General features: G+C 42.4%; 1 protein-coding gene across 1 annotated transcript in view; it reads left to right on the forward strand.

The window, feature by feature from the left end:
• Positions 1-12,654, forward strand: part of LOC308307231 (A-type potassium channel modulatory protein DPP6-like) — a gene marked incomplete at both ends in the record, with an annotated part of 64,299 nt that extends 51,645 nt beyond the window's left edge. The window contains 6 exons of the mRNA XM_080752404.1: positions 3,398-3,452; positions 3,701-3,800; positions 4,305-4,363; positions 7,844-7,916; positions 8,181-8,254; positions 12,496-12,654. Of these exons, the coding sequence (XP_080608530.1) occupies positions 3,398-3,452; positions 3,701-3,800; positions 4,305-4,363; positions 7,844-7,916; positions 8,181-8,254; positions 12,496-12,654 (520 nt within the window). The remainder of the gene's footprint in view (positions 1-3,397; positions 3,453-3,700; positions 3,801-4,304; positions 4,364-7,843; positions 7,917-8,180; positions 8,255-12,495) is intronic.
• Between the last annotated feature and the right edge of the window lie 1,380 nt (positions 12,655-14,034).

Consider the following 14,034-nt stretch of genomic DNA (forward strand, 5'->3'; position numbering starts at 1 on the left):
GAGGCGCTAAGGTACATCACACTCTGACACCTGCTTTTAGAACTAGAACCAACTGGGTGTCATGGAGGAGAACGACCAGAGGGGGCGCTAAGGTACATCACACTCTGACACCTGCTTTTAGAACTAGACCCAACCAGAGGAGGCTGGGTGTCATGGAGGAGAACGACCAGAGGGGGCGCTAAGGTACATCACACTCTGACACCTGCTTTTAGAACTAGACCCAACCAGAGGAGGCTGGGTGTCATGGAGGAGAACGACCAGAGGGGGCGCTAAGGTACATCACACTCTGACACCTGGTTTTAGAACTAGACCCAACCAGAGGAGGCTGGGTGTCATGGAGGAGAACGACCAGAGGGGGCGCTAAGGTACATCACACTGTGACACCTGGTTTTAGAACTAGACCCAACCAGAGGAGGCTGGGTGTCATGGAGGAGAACGACCAGAGGGGGCGCTAAGGTACATCACACTCTGACACCTGGTTTTAGAACTAGACCCAACCAGAGGAGGCTGGGTGTCATGGAGGAGAACGACCAGAGGGGGCGCTAAGGTACATCACACTCTGACACCTGGTTTTAGAACTAGACCCAACCAGAGGAGGCTGGGTGTCATGGAGGAGAACGACCAGAGGGGGCGCTAAGGTACATCACACTCTGACACCTGGTTTTAGAACTAGACCCAACCAGAGGAGGCTGGGTGTCATGCAGTGTTGTTTTTGGCAGGCATTTTAGATTTAGTCTTAGTCTTAGTCTTTTTGACGAAATGCTTATTAGTTTTAGTCAGATTTTAGTCATTTATATCCTTGATAGTTTTAGTCTAGTTTTAGTCGACTAGAACTCGAAAGGTTTTAGTCCAGTTTTAGTCAATAGTTTTAGTCAAAAAGAAAAACGTGTCTTTAAATAAATAAATTAAGTATTAGACATTGGAATCAAAGTTGACAGGTGCAATTGAATTCATAATGTATAGGCTAAATGACAAGTTTATATTACACCTGCCCCATCCTATTTATATGCACAGTTCACACAGGAGGCAATTGTAATATAATAGATAGATAGATAGATAGATAGATAGATAGATAGCTTTATTATCCCAAGGATAATAAAGGTAATATAATAATAATATAATATAAGAATACAGTATCCATGGCCACTTGCCACTGTGCTGTCTGTACTGTAGTCACACACACACACACACACACACACACACACACACACACACACACACACACACACACACACACACACACACACACACACACGGTACTGTTGAGTTCCAAGGATTTACAAGTGACGTCACAGTCATACGCGACGTCGGCCGCCGCTGACAGGAAACAAACAACCCCTACGTCACTAACGTAGCCTTTGAGAATAGCCCCGTTCGCTATCGCGTACCATTCGCAAAAGTTTGCATGCTTTAAAACAAACAATCCAATTAATTTACGTCTGCTTAAACAAGCCAACATTAGAAAACGTTGAGGAGGGATTAGTAGGAAAGTGACCACGGCGGGTCCAGTTGTCAATGGGAAAGGAAATCAACTTATCTTCTCTTCTCAGCAAAGCAAATGATTATGATTTGTTAAAAGGCTTGTGCCGTCAGCTTACCGGATTGGAATAGCAGCGCTCCGTGGTACTGTAAGTAAGCCTGCATTATTTCCTGTATTGTAAAATAGATCCATATCGTGTCTTATTTTCCGACGACCGAATCTATTAATTGATGTTGACGCTGCTGCCGCGAGGCAGATACGGGGTCTTTACTCAATCAGATGATTAGCTTTCATTTGCAAATAGAAACTTAGTAACATTCCCAGCTGTAATGTGTGCAACTTCTTGACCACAACAACAAACTACACGTGTGTTCCTGCCGACATCCCAGCCAATCACAGAGCCTGTTGCTATATGCGTCCTAGAACGTTCCATATGATTGGCCACTACTCCTCCATTGAAACAACTACAATAATATTGATGGCTTTCATGCATGTTTATTTAACGTTGTCCGAAACACACATTCGTCTCGTCATATTTTCGTCAGACTTGCGTTTAGCTCGTCACGTTAACGTCAAGTCATCGTCGTGAAAAAAAGGGGCGTCAACGAAATCATTTTCGTTAACGTCTCGTCAACAAAAACAACACTGGTGTCATGGAGGAGAACGACCAGAGGGGGCGCTCAGGTACACTAACCATGACTAGAGCTACTTACTACCTGGTTTTAGAACTAGAACCAACCAGAGGAGGCTGGGTGTCATGGAGGAGAGACACCACATGGAGGCGCTAAGGTGCACACACCAGGGCCGTGCAGAGAGCATATATGCACGCACACCGATTTTTGTGGTGGTCTTTTTGTGGGGGTACGTTGTGCCACTTCACACCAGAAATGTAGTAGGCTGCATTGGATGTCTTATGCGAATACTACGCAAGATGTCCCTATAGTATACTTTGGAACAATCTCCCACTACATACAAAAGTTAGCCCCTCCATTGAAAATTTTAAATCTAATTTGAAGACCCACCTTTTTACTCTTGCTTTTAGTTTGATGTTATGTGTTAGTGTTGCTTGATCTGTTTTTCTTGTTTTGTTGGTGTTGCTTTGGTTCACATGTCTGTAATATTGCTTGGTAAACTGTTGTTCTTTTTGCCTCTGGAAAGCACTTTGGGTCAACTGTTGTTGTTTTTAAATGTGCTAGATAAATAAACTCGACTTGACTTGACTTGACAAAAACTTGGCCCATGTCATTGGACAGTAAAATAAGCAATACGTTCTCATTACCATGTAAAAATGAAAATAATTTACCTTTTTCTTTGTAGCCTATATTGGCCATTATTCCAAGACTAGGAATGATGGCCAATAGGATACAAAGAGGCTACAAAGAGAAATGTTTGTAGTTGCAAGGTTAACGAGGTGGGAGAGGGATCTTGACATCTCTGCATCAGGTGAAAAGTCACACTAAAACTGACTGATGGCAGCCAGCTCATTTACATTATAATTAGGCTATAAATAAATAAACCAAAATGCAACAGACTATCACCGACATATAAGGTTTTATTTATTAATTTCACTCACCCATTAGTAGAGCTGAAAGCACAGTCCTTCACTCGGATGACACTTGATTATGTCCCACATGATAGAAATGGATGACACTTGATTATGTCCCACATGATAGAAATGGATGACACTTGATTATGTCCCACATGATAGAAACATGTAGCCACACTGCCCCCTTGTGGCACTTGTGCTTTACTACTAACAACAGTTGGCAGGAGGAATGAACACTTGGGAATTATTAGAGGCCCCTGTTTTTAATGGTAAATGAACTGTGTCAAAGTACAGTATGTACTGTACGTATACACAGACATTACAATGTTCTTGCTATGACTCTAACCTTTTCATTCTGACTTCCTTTCCAGTTTTATCTCAAAGGAACCCTACATCGACAAAAGCAGAATTGGCGTTTTCGGAAAGGTAAGAAGAGTCTTAATTAACCCCACATGTTTATCAAAGGGAATTAAATGTAGTTATGCAGAGGTAAACCACAACTCTAACAGTATACAGTATTATATGTGCAATGTGTCTGGTCGGGTGGAAACCTCATATGTCCCAAACTTGTACTTTTCAGTACAAGTTTAAAAACTAGCAGACCTACAAGCTCTAAACGTGTCCCTTGGCCGTTAAAAAAACTAAAAAACTAAAAAGGTTTTGGTGTGTTTCAGGTGTATGGAGGTTATGTGTCCAGTCTCCTACTGACCGCTGAGGAGTCTCCAGTGAAATGTGGAGCCGTTCTCTCACCCATCACTGACTTCCAGTTATATGGTAAGAGGTATTTTTAAACTTTACTGGAGTATTTCCATTTCTTTATGATTATACTCTTTAATACTCCACTACATCTCAAAGGCAAATATCGTACGCATACTTTAGTTGCCAGCTTTGGAGACGTGTTGTTATTACAAAACCACTTCAGATCTACAGTACGGCCCGATCTCTAGCAGGGTCGTTACACTACTTTGACAACTTGAAAATAGTCAATTTACAGATCTGCCATTTTGCACGCACACCGGTCTTTTGGAATTGCGTGAAAATTGTCTCTACAGAAAATACGATTCTGAAACTGGAACGACAGCCTGTGATGGTATCATTTTAGTTAGACTGTAGCTCTCAGCAAACTGCTTCTTTTAAATTCTTGTCGATGAGAGCTGTGGGAGTATATACTGTTATCAGAAAAGAGCAAAGTAACAGTTTGACTGCTATGTAATTGCATTGATGTTAACTTAACCACAGCCTGATGTTTACCTTTTGATTTGAACTGTTTCCTTCCAGCCTCAGCATTTTCTGAGAGATACCTCGGACTCCCTAAACCTGACACCAGGGCCTACACGGTACGATATGATTATTGTGGGCTCGCCTATAAGGCGAGCACACTTTAGATATTGTCATTATTTATCTATCAGTCAGTCAGACAGTAGACGGGAACTTCGGTTCCTTTCTACTCCTACATACTTAGTGAGAAAATGAAAATAAAAACATCAATGTGTTCAGTTTACAGTGGCGAAGTGCGCTATTATTTTTTATAGCAATCAGCCAAATGGTGGCGCTGTAGGAAGCCTTCGAAAGTGCGAACTTTGAACAGGTATAGCTCATGCTGTGTTTTAGTTACAGCCATGAAACCTGTATACACGTATGCGTCTCCTCATGCCGAACAACTTTTACCCTCTAACTTTTGACCTCTGACCTTTAGGTCTCCCACAATTCGGAATTATATGAAAAACAGTAAAAATCTATCTCCTCCTGGGATTTTCGCATCAAGTGCACAAAACTTTTTTCACATGAACTTTGGACCAATACGGTCAGATTGATCAACCAGATTTTTTTTAAAGTGAAATATAATTTTTTAATAATTCAATCAATATTGCGGTTTTATGCAAATTATTCTTCGGCCTCTAAATCATACATGCAAAGTTACACGTTCATGGCATTTGGCAAAGATGTGGAGGGTTAGTCAAAGTATCACTGAAACCAATTTTATTCCAATCGGCCAAAGGGGGGCGCTATACGAAGCGTTTGAAAATTCAAACTTCAAACGGGCATAAGTCATGACTCGTTTTGTTTGAAGACATGCAACTTGTTACACGCGTGCTTTGACTCGAGCGGAAGACATCTGTGTCGTTGTTAAGTAAGCTCCGCCCTTCGATTTTCCGCCATATTGAGCAGTTTGTAAAACGCGTAAACCCGCTTTTATTCTGGAATTTTCGCTCCACGTGCACAAAACTTTTTTTACGTGAACTTTGGACCGATATCTAAAGATCTGTCAGATCGGATTTCTTTAAAATTGAAACATGCTTTTTTAAATAAATTCAATGAATATTGCAGTTTTATGCAAATTATTCTTCTGCCTCTAAATCATACATGCAAAGTAACATGTTCATGGCATTTGGCAAAGATGTAGAGTGTTAGTCCAAATATCACTAAAACCAATCTTACCCCAATTGAACAAAGGGGGGCGCTATATCATTTTGAGCAGTTTGTGAAACGCTTAAACCCGTTAGGATTTTTTTTTTTGCAATTTGCATGAAACATTCTACACACAATCTAAGGACCTTTATCTAATATGCCTATGAAGTGCACACACACAAAAAAATTATAATAATGAATATAGCTGCAAGCAGCGATAAAGTGTCCAAAGCCAAAAACACCTCAAATCATGAACACAGCCTGCAATGTGCGTGAAATCTTGCAAGCACATTCCCAATAGGTCAAGGAACAGATACCACCCTTCTTACATTGGCCTGTTATAGCGCCACCAGCGGGTCAACTTTTGCACAACACATTTTTGGAACAAAATGGACCAATCGTTGACGTCAGTAACGTCAAAGAGAGCACTGCCTGCGATCTTGACATTTTGTACTTTTATAGCCATTGTTTTCTGGCTTGAAGCGAGCCCACAATTGTTTCGAAGGAACAATATTTTTCTAGTGACAATATCTAACCGTCATATCAAGTTCTCCTCAAAACTTCGGTTCCTTTCTACTCCTACATACTTAGACAGAAAATGAAAATAAAAACATCAATGTGTTCAGCTTACAGTGGCGAAGTGTGCTATTATTTTTGACAGCAATTGGCCAAATGGTGGCGCTGTAGGAAGCCTTCGAAAGTGCGAACTTTGAACAGATAGAGCTCATGCTCTGTTATACGTACAGTCATGAAACCTGTATACACGTATGCGTCTCCTCATGCCGAACAACATTTACGCTCTGACTTTTGACCTCTGACCTTTAGATCCCCCAGAATTTTGAATTATATAAAAAACAGTAAAAATCTATCTCCTCCTGGGATTTTTGCGTTACGCGCACAAAACTTTTTTCACATGAACTTTGGACCAATACGGTCAGATTGATCAACCAGATTTTTCTAAAAGTGAAATATAATTTTTTAATGATTCAATCAATATTGCGGTTTTATGCAAATTATTCTTCGGCCTCTAAATCATACATGCAAAGTTACACGTTCATGGCATTTGGCAAAGATGTGGAGGGTTAGTCAAAGTATCACTGAAACCAATTTTATTCCAATCGGCCAAAGGGGGGCGCTATACGAAGCGTCTGAAAATTCAAACTTCAAACGGGCATAAGTCATGACTCGTTTCGTTTGAAGACATGCAACTTGTTACACGTGTGCTTTGACTCAAGCGGAAGACATCTGTGTCGTTGTTAAGTAAGCTCCGCCCTTCAATTTTCCGCCATTTTGAGCAGTTTGTAAAACGCGTAAACCCGCTTTTATTCTGGAATTTTCGCGTCACGTGCACAAAACTTTTTTTACGTGAACTTTGGACCGATATCTAAAGATCTGTCAGATCGGATTTCTTTAACATTGAAACATGCTCTTTTAAATAATTCAAACAATATTGCATTTTTATGCAAATTATTCTTCTGCCTCTAAAACATACATGCAAAGTCACATTTTCATGACAAAATAGTGTAGAGGGTTAGTTCAAATATCACTGAAACCAATCTTACCCCAAATGGCCAAAGGGGGGCGCTATATAATTTTGAGCAGTTTGTAAAACGCTTAAACCCGTTTTTATTCTAGGATTTTTTTTGCAATTTGCATGAAACATTCTACACGCAATCTAAGGACCTTTATCTAACATGCCTATGAAGTGCACACAAAAAAAATATAAAATAATAATAATAAATATAGCTGCAAGCAGCGATAAAGTGGCCAAAGCAAAAAACACCTCAAATCATGAACACAGCCTGGGATGTGCGTGAAATCTTGCAAGCACATTCCCAATAGGTCAAGGAACAGATACCAACCTTCTCACATTGGCCTGTTATAGCGCCACCAGCGGGTCAACTTTTGCACAACACATTTTTGGAACAAAATGGACCAATCTTTGACGTCAGTAACGTCAAAGAGAGCACTGCCTACGATCTTGACATTTTGTGCTTTTATAGCCATTGTTTTCTGGCTTGAAGCGAGCCCACAATTGTTTCGAAGGAACAATATTTTTCTAGTTATCATTATTATTATTATTATTATTGAGCGGTGCAAACCGCTCCTATAAGTGGCTGTGCGTGTGTCCGTAGCCTTTTTCCTCAGCGTTTTGCCATAGTAAAATGTGTGTGCGTAGCATCATGTTTGTCTAGTGATGTCATATGTCGTGTGTCTGTAGCCTTTTTCCTCAGCGTTTTGCCATAGCAAAATGTGTGTGTGTGTAGCATAGCCTGTACATCCTAGACTCAAATCCCCAGTTCACATATGATTAATTTTGGTGGGTCCTGAAAAGGTTGAGAACCACTGATTTAAAGTAGAACCAAACTGTGTCTGATCAGATTCTCTGCTGTGATGTAACTTCTCAGATGGCTGATCTGGCACTCAGAGCACCACAGTTCATGGACAAGAAGTTACTCATCATCCACCCCACGGCCGATGGTGAGGAGAGAACTTTTGGATTTTTAACACCATATTTCTCTACAGCAGGGGTCGTGCTGTCAAACAATGAAACTATATGGAATCTATGATAAGGTTCATCTCTCTCTCAACTAAGGGGTCCTTGGCCTGAAAACGTTGAAGACCCCTGGTATACAGAACCTAAGCATTATATCAATCAGTGTTATTTCTCTCTACAGAACCTCTTCCAGCATTATGTCAGTGTCTGTACTGTATGTGATGTGTGTTGTAAACGTGTTCCCACAGAAAAGGTCCATTTCCAGCACACAGCAAAGTTCATCTCTCAGCTGATCAGCGTCAAGGCCAACTACACTTTACAGGTGAGTGCTTTCACCCCGGCCACGCCCCCTGGCCACGCCCCCTGGCCACACCCCCTGGCCACAGTAACGAACAAGTTCTACATAAAAAGCTATCTACCTCGTTCGCCACTGCAGTTCATTGGAGCGACCTGTAAAAACAGGAGCGTGGAAGTGCGGAAGGCATGCTGCCACTCAAAGTGACTACTGGCCAATCACAGCGCGTATTTTCCGGGACTTGTCAGAATCTAGGATGCGTTTGAATAAACAACCTCCCAGAATATATTTTAAAATGTCATTTCTGCTAAGCAGCAAGCTAAATATGCTTAGGGAGCTTTCGTTTTTTATTGAAGGTAGTTACAGGAGCAAATATATAAGCCCTGATATAAAATGCCATGACCCTCCCTCTCAGTTTGGGGGAAAATCAATGACCCTCCCCAGGCTTTAAACAAAAAATGATTGACCCTCCCCTAAAAACATGACATTTACCACAGTAAATTCTAAAACTTTAACTTGTGCGGTTTGGAATTTCTGGAGACGATTAATCATCATACAAAATAACTGCGATTGACGAATAGGCTATTGTCTATTTCCCCACCTTCATTAGGCTATATGTATACCACTATGATAGTATGAGCTTTGATAATCCACATACTGTACTCCTTAATGAAGAAAATTATCAATTTAATTGCTTTTTGAACACCAAGAAAGATTTAAATGTTAGAGAGTAGAGGATAGGCTTTCCGCGCAAATTAATTATCCGCCCATTATCCAACCGCATTAATTATATTATTCAATTTATATATCCGCATCCATCCTCATCCGCAACTAACATAATGTCAAATTATTATTGTTTTCTGTTATTCTCAGAAATGGATTCATTGATTTAGCCTACAGAATCTCTATTCGTCTTTTTTCAGCTGCGCTGACGCAGTCAGACAGACAGGCAGGCAGGCAGGCAGGCAGGCACGTAGACACATTGACATCAAAGGGGCTTGAGCCCCTGCCAGATCAGTCTGTAAAAAGTGCCCATGAATGCATTTTTTTACTATGGTAAAAAATGCAAATGTCCCCGGGCCCTTTCCATACCATAACTGAAGGCTGCATTCAAGAGAATTGTCCACCAAAAGTCCCTTTTAGAAATATCAGCCCCTGCCTCTCTAAAATGTCTCTGCACGTCCCTGCAGACAGGCACGCACTTCACCGAGAGAGAGAGAGAGAGCATGCGAGAGTGAGACAAGAGCGACACACACAGAGAGAGGAATAAACACACAGCTTTCTAGTGGGAAGTTTAACTTACCTACAGCAGCCTATACTTTGCAATTTGCGTGAGGTGGTGAAGGATATATGAAAGAGATTCAACTTTAGAGGTAAGTTTAGCGCAACAAGGCATGTTGTGATGCTGATGCCTTTAAGTGGTCGCAGCTGTATCGTTGGAGCACTGGTGCCTCGTTATGAAAAATTAACAAATTACACAAAATAACACACACTCACACACACACAAGCATTCAGAGATTTCACTTTTTTACTGTTAGATATATTGTGTCATAATTTATTTCCTGCATTATTTAATCTGCGGTTATCCGAAATTAATTAATAATTATATTTGATTGATCCAAATCCGCCCTCACCGCGGCTATTAAGGGCAGGGGCTCAAGCCCTTTGATAGATAGATAGATACCTTTATTATCCCAAGGGGGAAATTAAGTTACCCAGAAGGCACACCTTTGATGTCTATGTGTGCACAATTGTAGTGTGAATGGGTCTCTCGCAGGTCTCTCAGCTCTCGCACAGTGGGACACACAACACAACCCAATAATCTTCAAGACTGAGGATCGTGCAGTGTAAATGCTCATACGATCTGATTAAATAATCATGAAATCTGGTAGAGGCCAGAGAGTGCTCCACTCATTCAAGCACTGCACTGACTACTGAAGTTCCGCACTTCTGTGAAGCTTCAGATAGATCGGCTCTTCGGCTGTACCATTGAAGACAAAGCAGAGGGGGGTATCATTGACTATTATATTTTACTACAGCGTTCCTTAATGAAATAATAGTATTATTGAAAGGAACGCTGTAGTAAAATACATACAACCTATAAAAACCAGGAATATTTTTTATTCAAAATCGCATGACCCTCCCTGACACTAATATTAAAATAGCATCACCCTCCCTGACACTAAAATCAAAATAGCATCACCCTCCCCTAAAATTCTCCTAGTGGGCCCCTCCCAAAATTAACGAAATGTCCCTTAGATGATTTGTATTTATGTTAGGATAAATGTGCGCGATGTTAAAAGGTAAAAGAAGAAAATGGCGACAGTTGAAGACATGAGTCGATTTTAATCCTGGCAGCAAGCTTGTTAATAATGAAACAGAAGTGAGGAGGAGGCTTCACTTCCGCTTTAACCGAGCACTCATCATAAGAACTTCCGTCTCCCAGACTGTATGATGGGAGCATTTGTAAATCGCGGAGTCAACAGTCTGGCTACGCGAGAGTAGTAGCCTCAACCCACCAGGATTGAGTTAAGACCCGCCTCGCGAAAACGCTCCTCTCAATAATCTATATGAAAGTGTGTATGAACGTTAGCATAGCCGAGGGAAGTAGGGGTGCTGCGGGTGCGGCCGCACCCCCTCCCCCACGTCCCACCGCACCCCCCACCGCCCCCCCTAAAGGGGGGTTGGGGGGAAAATATTGCCGATCGGCAAGTAGAGGCTCTGACATCAGTGGCGTGAAGTAGGAGCTATTTGCTACTTCTATTTCCAGTACAATTTCAAAATAAACATGTGTTGAATGATCGATTGTATATACAAAAAAAAGAGAAAAGACTCTTATTTTGAAATGTGCTTCTGGGCACAGAGGAACTGGCTTTCAAAGGACTTCCCTTTTAACTTGTCTAACTTGTCTCTCCGTGCGTAACTGATGATGCGTCATGACACGGACTGATGGACTCGGTGGATTATAACAATACGGGCATAAAGGAATATTTAACAGAACACCAAGACAACACAACCTAGGCTATGAAGACATTAAACATCGCCCTCTGCTAGCCCTGGGGTCCTCACTGGTGAGTCGTGACTCGTGGCTATATGACTTGTAATGATGAAGGCTAGGCTAATGTTTGGGCTATAGTGAACCCTTAGCTATAGTGGCTAATGGCTATGGTGTACCAGAAGCGAACGGCAGAACCAGCTGTTTCCTCCTAACACTGGGGTCTGGACCGATGCGGCGGACACGTTGTATGGGTCACAACGCACTGAACGCAGTGCGAAGCAACTCGTTGTGAGCTTGTAGATCTGCTAGTTTCACTACTTGTGTGGTACAGGGTAGTAATGTCTCTTCACTCTCTTGGTTCACGGGCTAAAAAAGTTTGGGAACCATCGTGCTTGCTGTTGCAGACAGTTGTGTAAAGTAACTAAGGAGATTAACTGAAAAGCTCTGGGAACTGAATGATTTTATGAAACTGGCACTTGTTGTCTGTCTGTTGGTACCAAAAAATCCAGGCTATATCTTGCTGGATGGTGCGTGTGGAGATGTAAGGAAAGCCGTTCCCGATTTTGTTACATTTAGCTAAAAAAGACGAATAAAACATGATAAAAACGCCAAATTTGCGCGCACGAAACGTGCACGCGCGCTGGGCGCGCGTGCATGAGGGGCGCGTGACAGCCCCCCCTACTGTAAATTAGTTCCCGCGGCCCTGAACGTTAGTGCTGCTCACTCAAGTGCAAAGCAATACTGTACCTACTACCTTCCGATCCATTACAATAATTCATGCAGCATAATACGCCCAAAGCCTTATCCACACTATAACAATTTAACTGATAATGAATAAGAGTTTTTATTTTGAGCACAGTAGTGACAAATTAATAGCTTTCTCTGTACGTTTTTCTCTTTAGCAAAGTTACAAAGTTTTCCCTTTTTTAAGCACAGTACAAAGTAAGTTTCACAGTTTATTTTGAGCACTGTAGTGACACATTATTAGCTGTGCATTGTGCAAATGCAGGCTTTTCTCAGTACAAGTTTTAAGATTGTCTTCATGCCTTTATTAGGTCTGACTTTATCCACCCTCCATGTGTCCGGCAAGGATTTCAGCCACTCCTGGAAGTCCTCGCGTTTCCGCGAGGCGGGTCTTAACTAAATCCTGGTGGGTTTAGGAAACACGCGCGAGACTATCCTCAGATCTACCCAGACCAGATCTACTTCCTGTCTGTGTTCTTCCTCCTCAGATCTACTTCCTGTGTGTGTGTTTCCTCTTCCTCCTCAGATCTATCCAGACCAGGGTCACTTCCTGCCCAGCGAGGCGACGCGGCAGCACCTCAGCCAGTCTCTGGTCAACTTCTACGAGGAGTGCTTCAGGCTGCCGGACAACAAGCTTCTCCAGGGGGCGCTAGAGGAGGAGGACGACCACGAGGACGAGGGCTAGCTCCGTTTGCCCCGCTCTCGCCATGGTCCGCTTCTGGGCCCCGATCCGGTCCGCTTCTGGCCCAGCTTGGTCTGGTCTGGCCCGGCCCTCAAATCCCTCCCCACACAATCCCTGTAACCTCCTCTGGGCTGTATTTTGATTGTCTTAAAGGCCTGTCCATACTGTCTCCGACCACTGAACCTTTCATCGGAGAGTTCCGACATTCCGATGTGTCATGCAGCAGTCTGAACTCTAATTCGGGGTAATGCGTGTCTGAAGATGTGAGTGACGCCATGTTCTAGTTGAACAGGACCTGTCCGACGAAACGTTCTGTGGTCGGAGACAGTAAGGACAGGCCTTTAACTCATTTTGTGCCAATCCCGAGAAGACTCGTGAAAAGTACTCAAGTACCCGGAGTGCCAATCCCGAGTATACTCGTGAAAAGTAATATATTACTGTAACGGCGGATATATTACCGAGTACAATGGCGGAAGGTCCGGAGCCGAAATCCGTCGCTGATTTCTCATCATCACGGCTCCACGAGCACAAAATAGTCATCCCATAACATTAAGGTGGACGGGGGATCTCATCTTTAATGTCCATTATCTCAAAACTACACTTTAGAAGCGAAGATGGAGGCAGATGCTCGCTTATAAAGCACATGGAGAAAAGCTCCGAGCCGATCCGCCATGACACCACGTAAACAACGATCGGTTCCGGCGCAGGACACGATGACGTCAGACCGGAAGTGTTTACGCTGTGGACTTCTGGCCTTCAAAATAAGATAACGGGAGTGAATGCAGCCTGAAGGTGGCATCGTGGACTTTATAATCCGTTAATTTCAGGAGCACTAAATGAGTTAAGTTATGAGCATAAGAGCTGGGAGTTAAGACAATCAAAATAGAGCCCTCTGTGTCCAAGCACAACGCCAGATGTCATCCATCACAGTATGAAACCTCGCAGAGGAGAGGGAGAGAGAGAGACCGTAGCAGCTCGTACAATTAAAGCCTTTTACTTAGCTGCTAAGTACAAAAAAACAGTGTCTGATGATTTCCTCAGAGTAATGCAGTAGCATCGAAACGTCATTATTTTTTGTAATTAATAAAAAAAAACATAATAAAAATCTTATTGTCCAAGCTGCTCCAGTGTCTCTCTCTCCTCTACAAACTGCTGTCTCTCTCCTGTGACACACACCGGACTAGCCGTATAAACCGCTTTCCTGAGCACTCCCCTGTAGAGGGCGCAGTCAGCCATGGCTGTGGCGCAACTCTAGTCTGTTGATACGCTGGATAAGGAGTTACAAAGATGTTCGCCAGAAGTAGATAAAAACTATCAACCTAAAGAACCTTGTTCCCTCAAAGAACAGCACAGCAGGTTATGGAAACTTTCAGTTAGCTTCTC

Source organism: Nannobrachium achirus, assembly GCF_963921795.1.
Source record: "Nannobrachium achirus genome assembly, chromosome: 21".
In the NCBI taxonomy this organism is placed as follows: Eukaryota; Metazoa; Chordata; class Actinopteri; order Myctophiformes; family Myctophidae; genus Nannobrachium; species Nannobrachium achirus.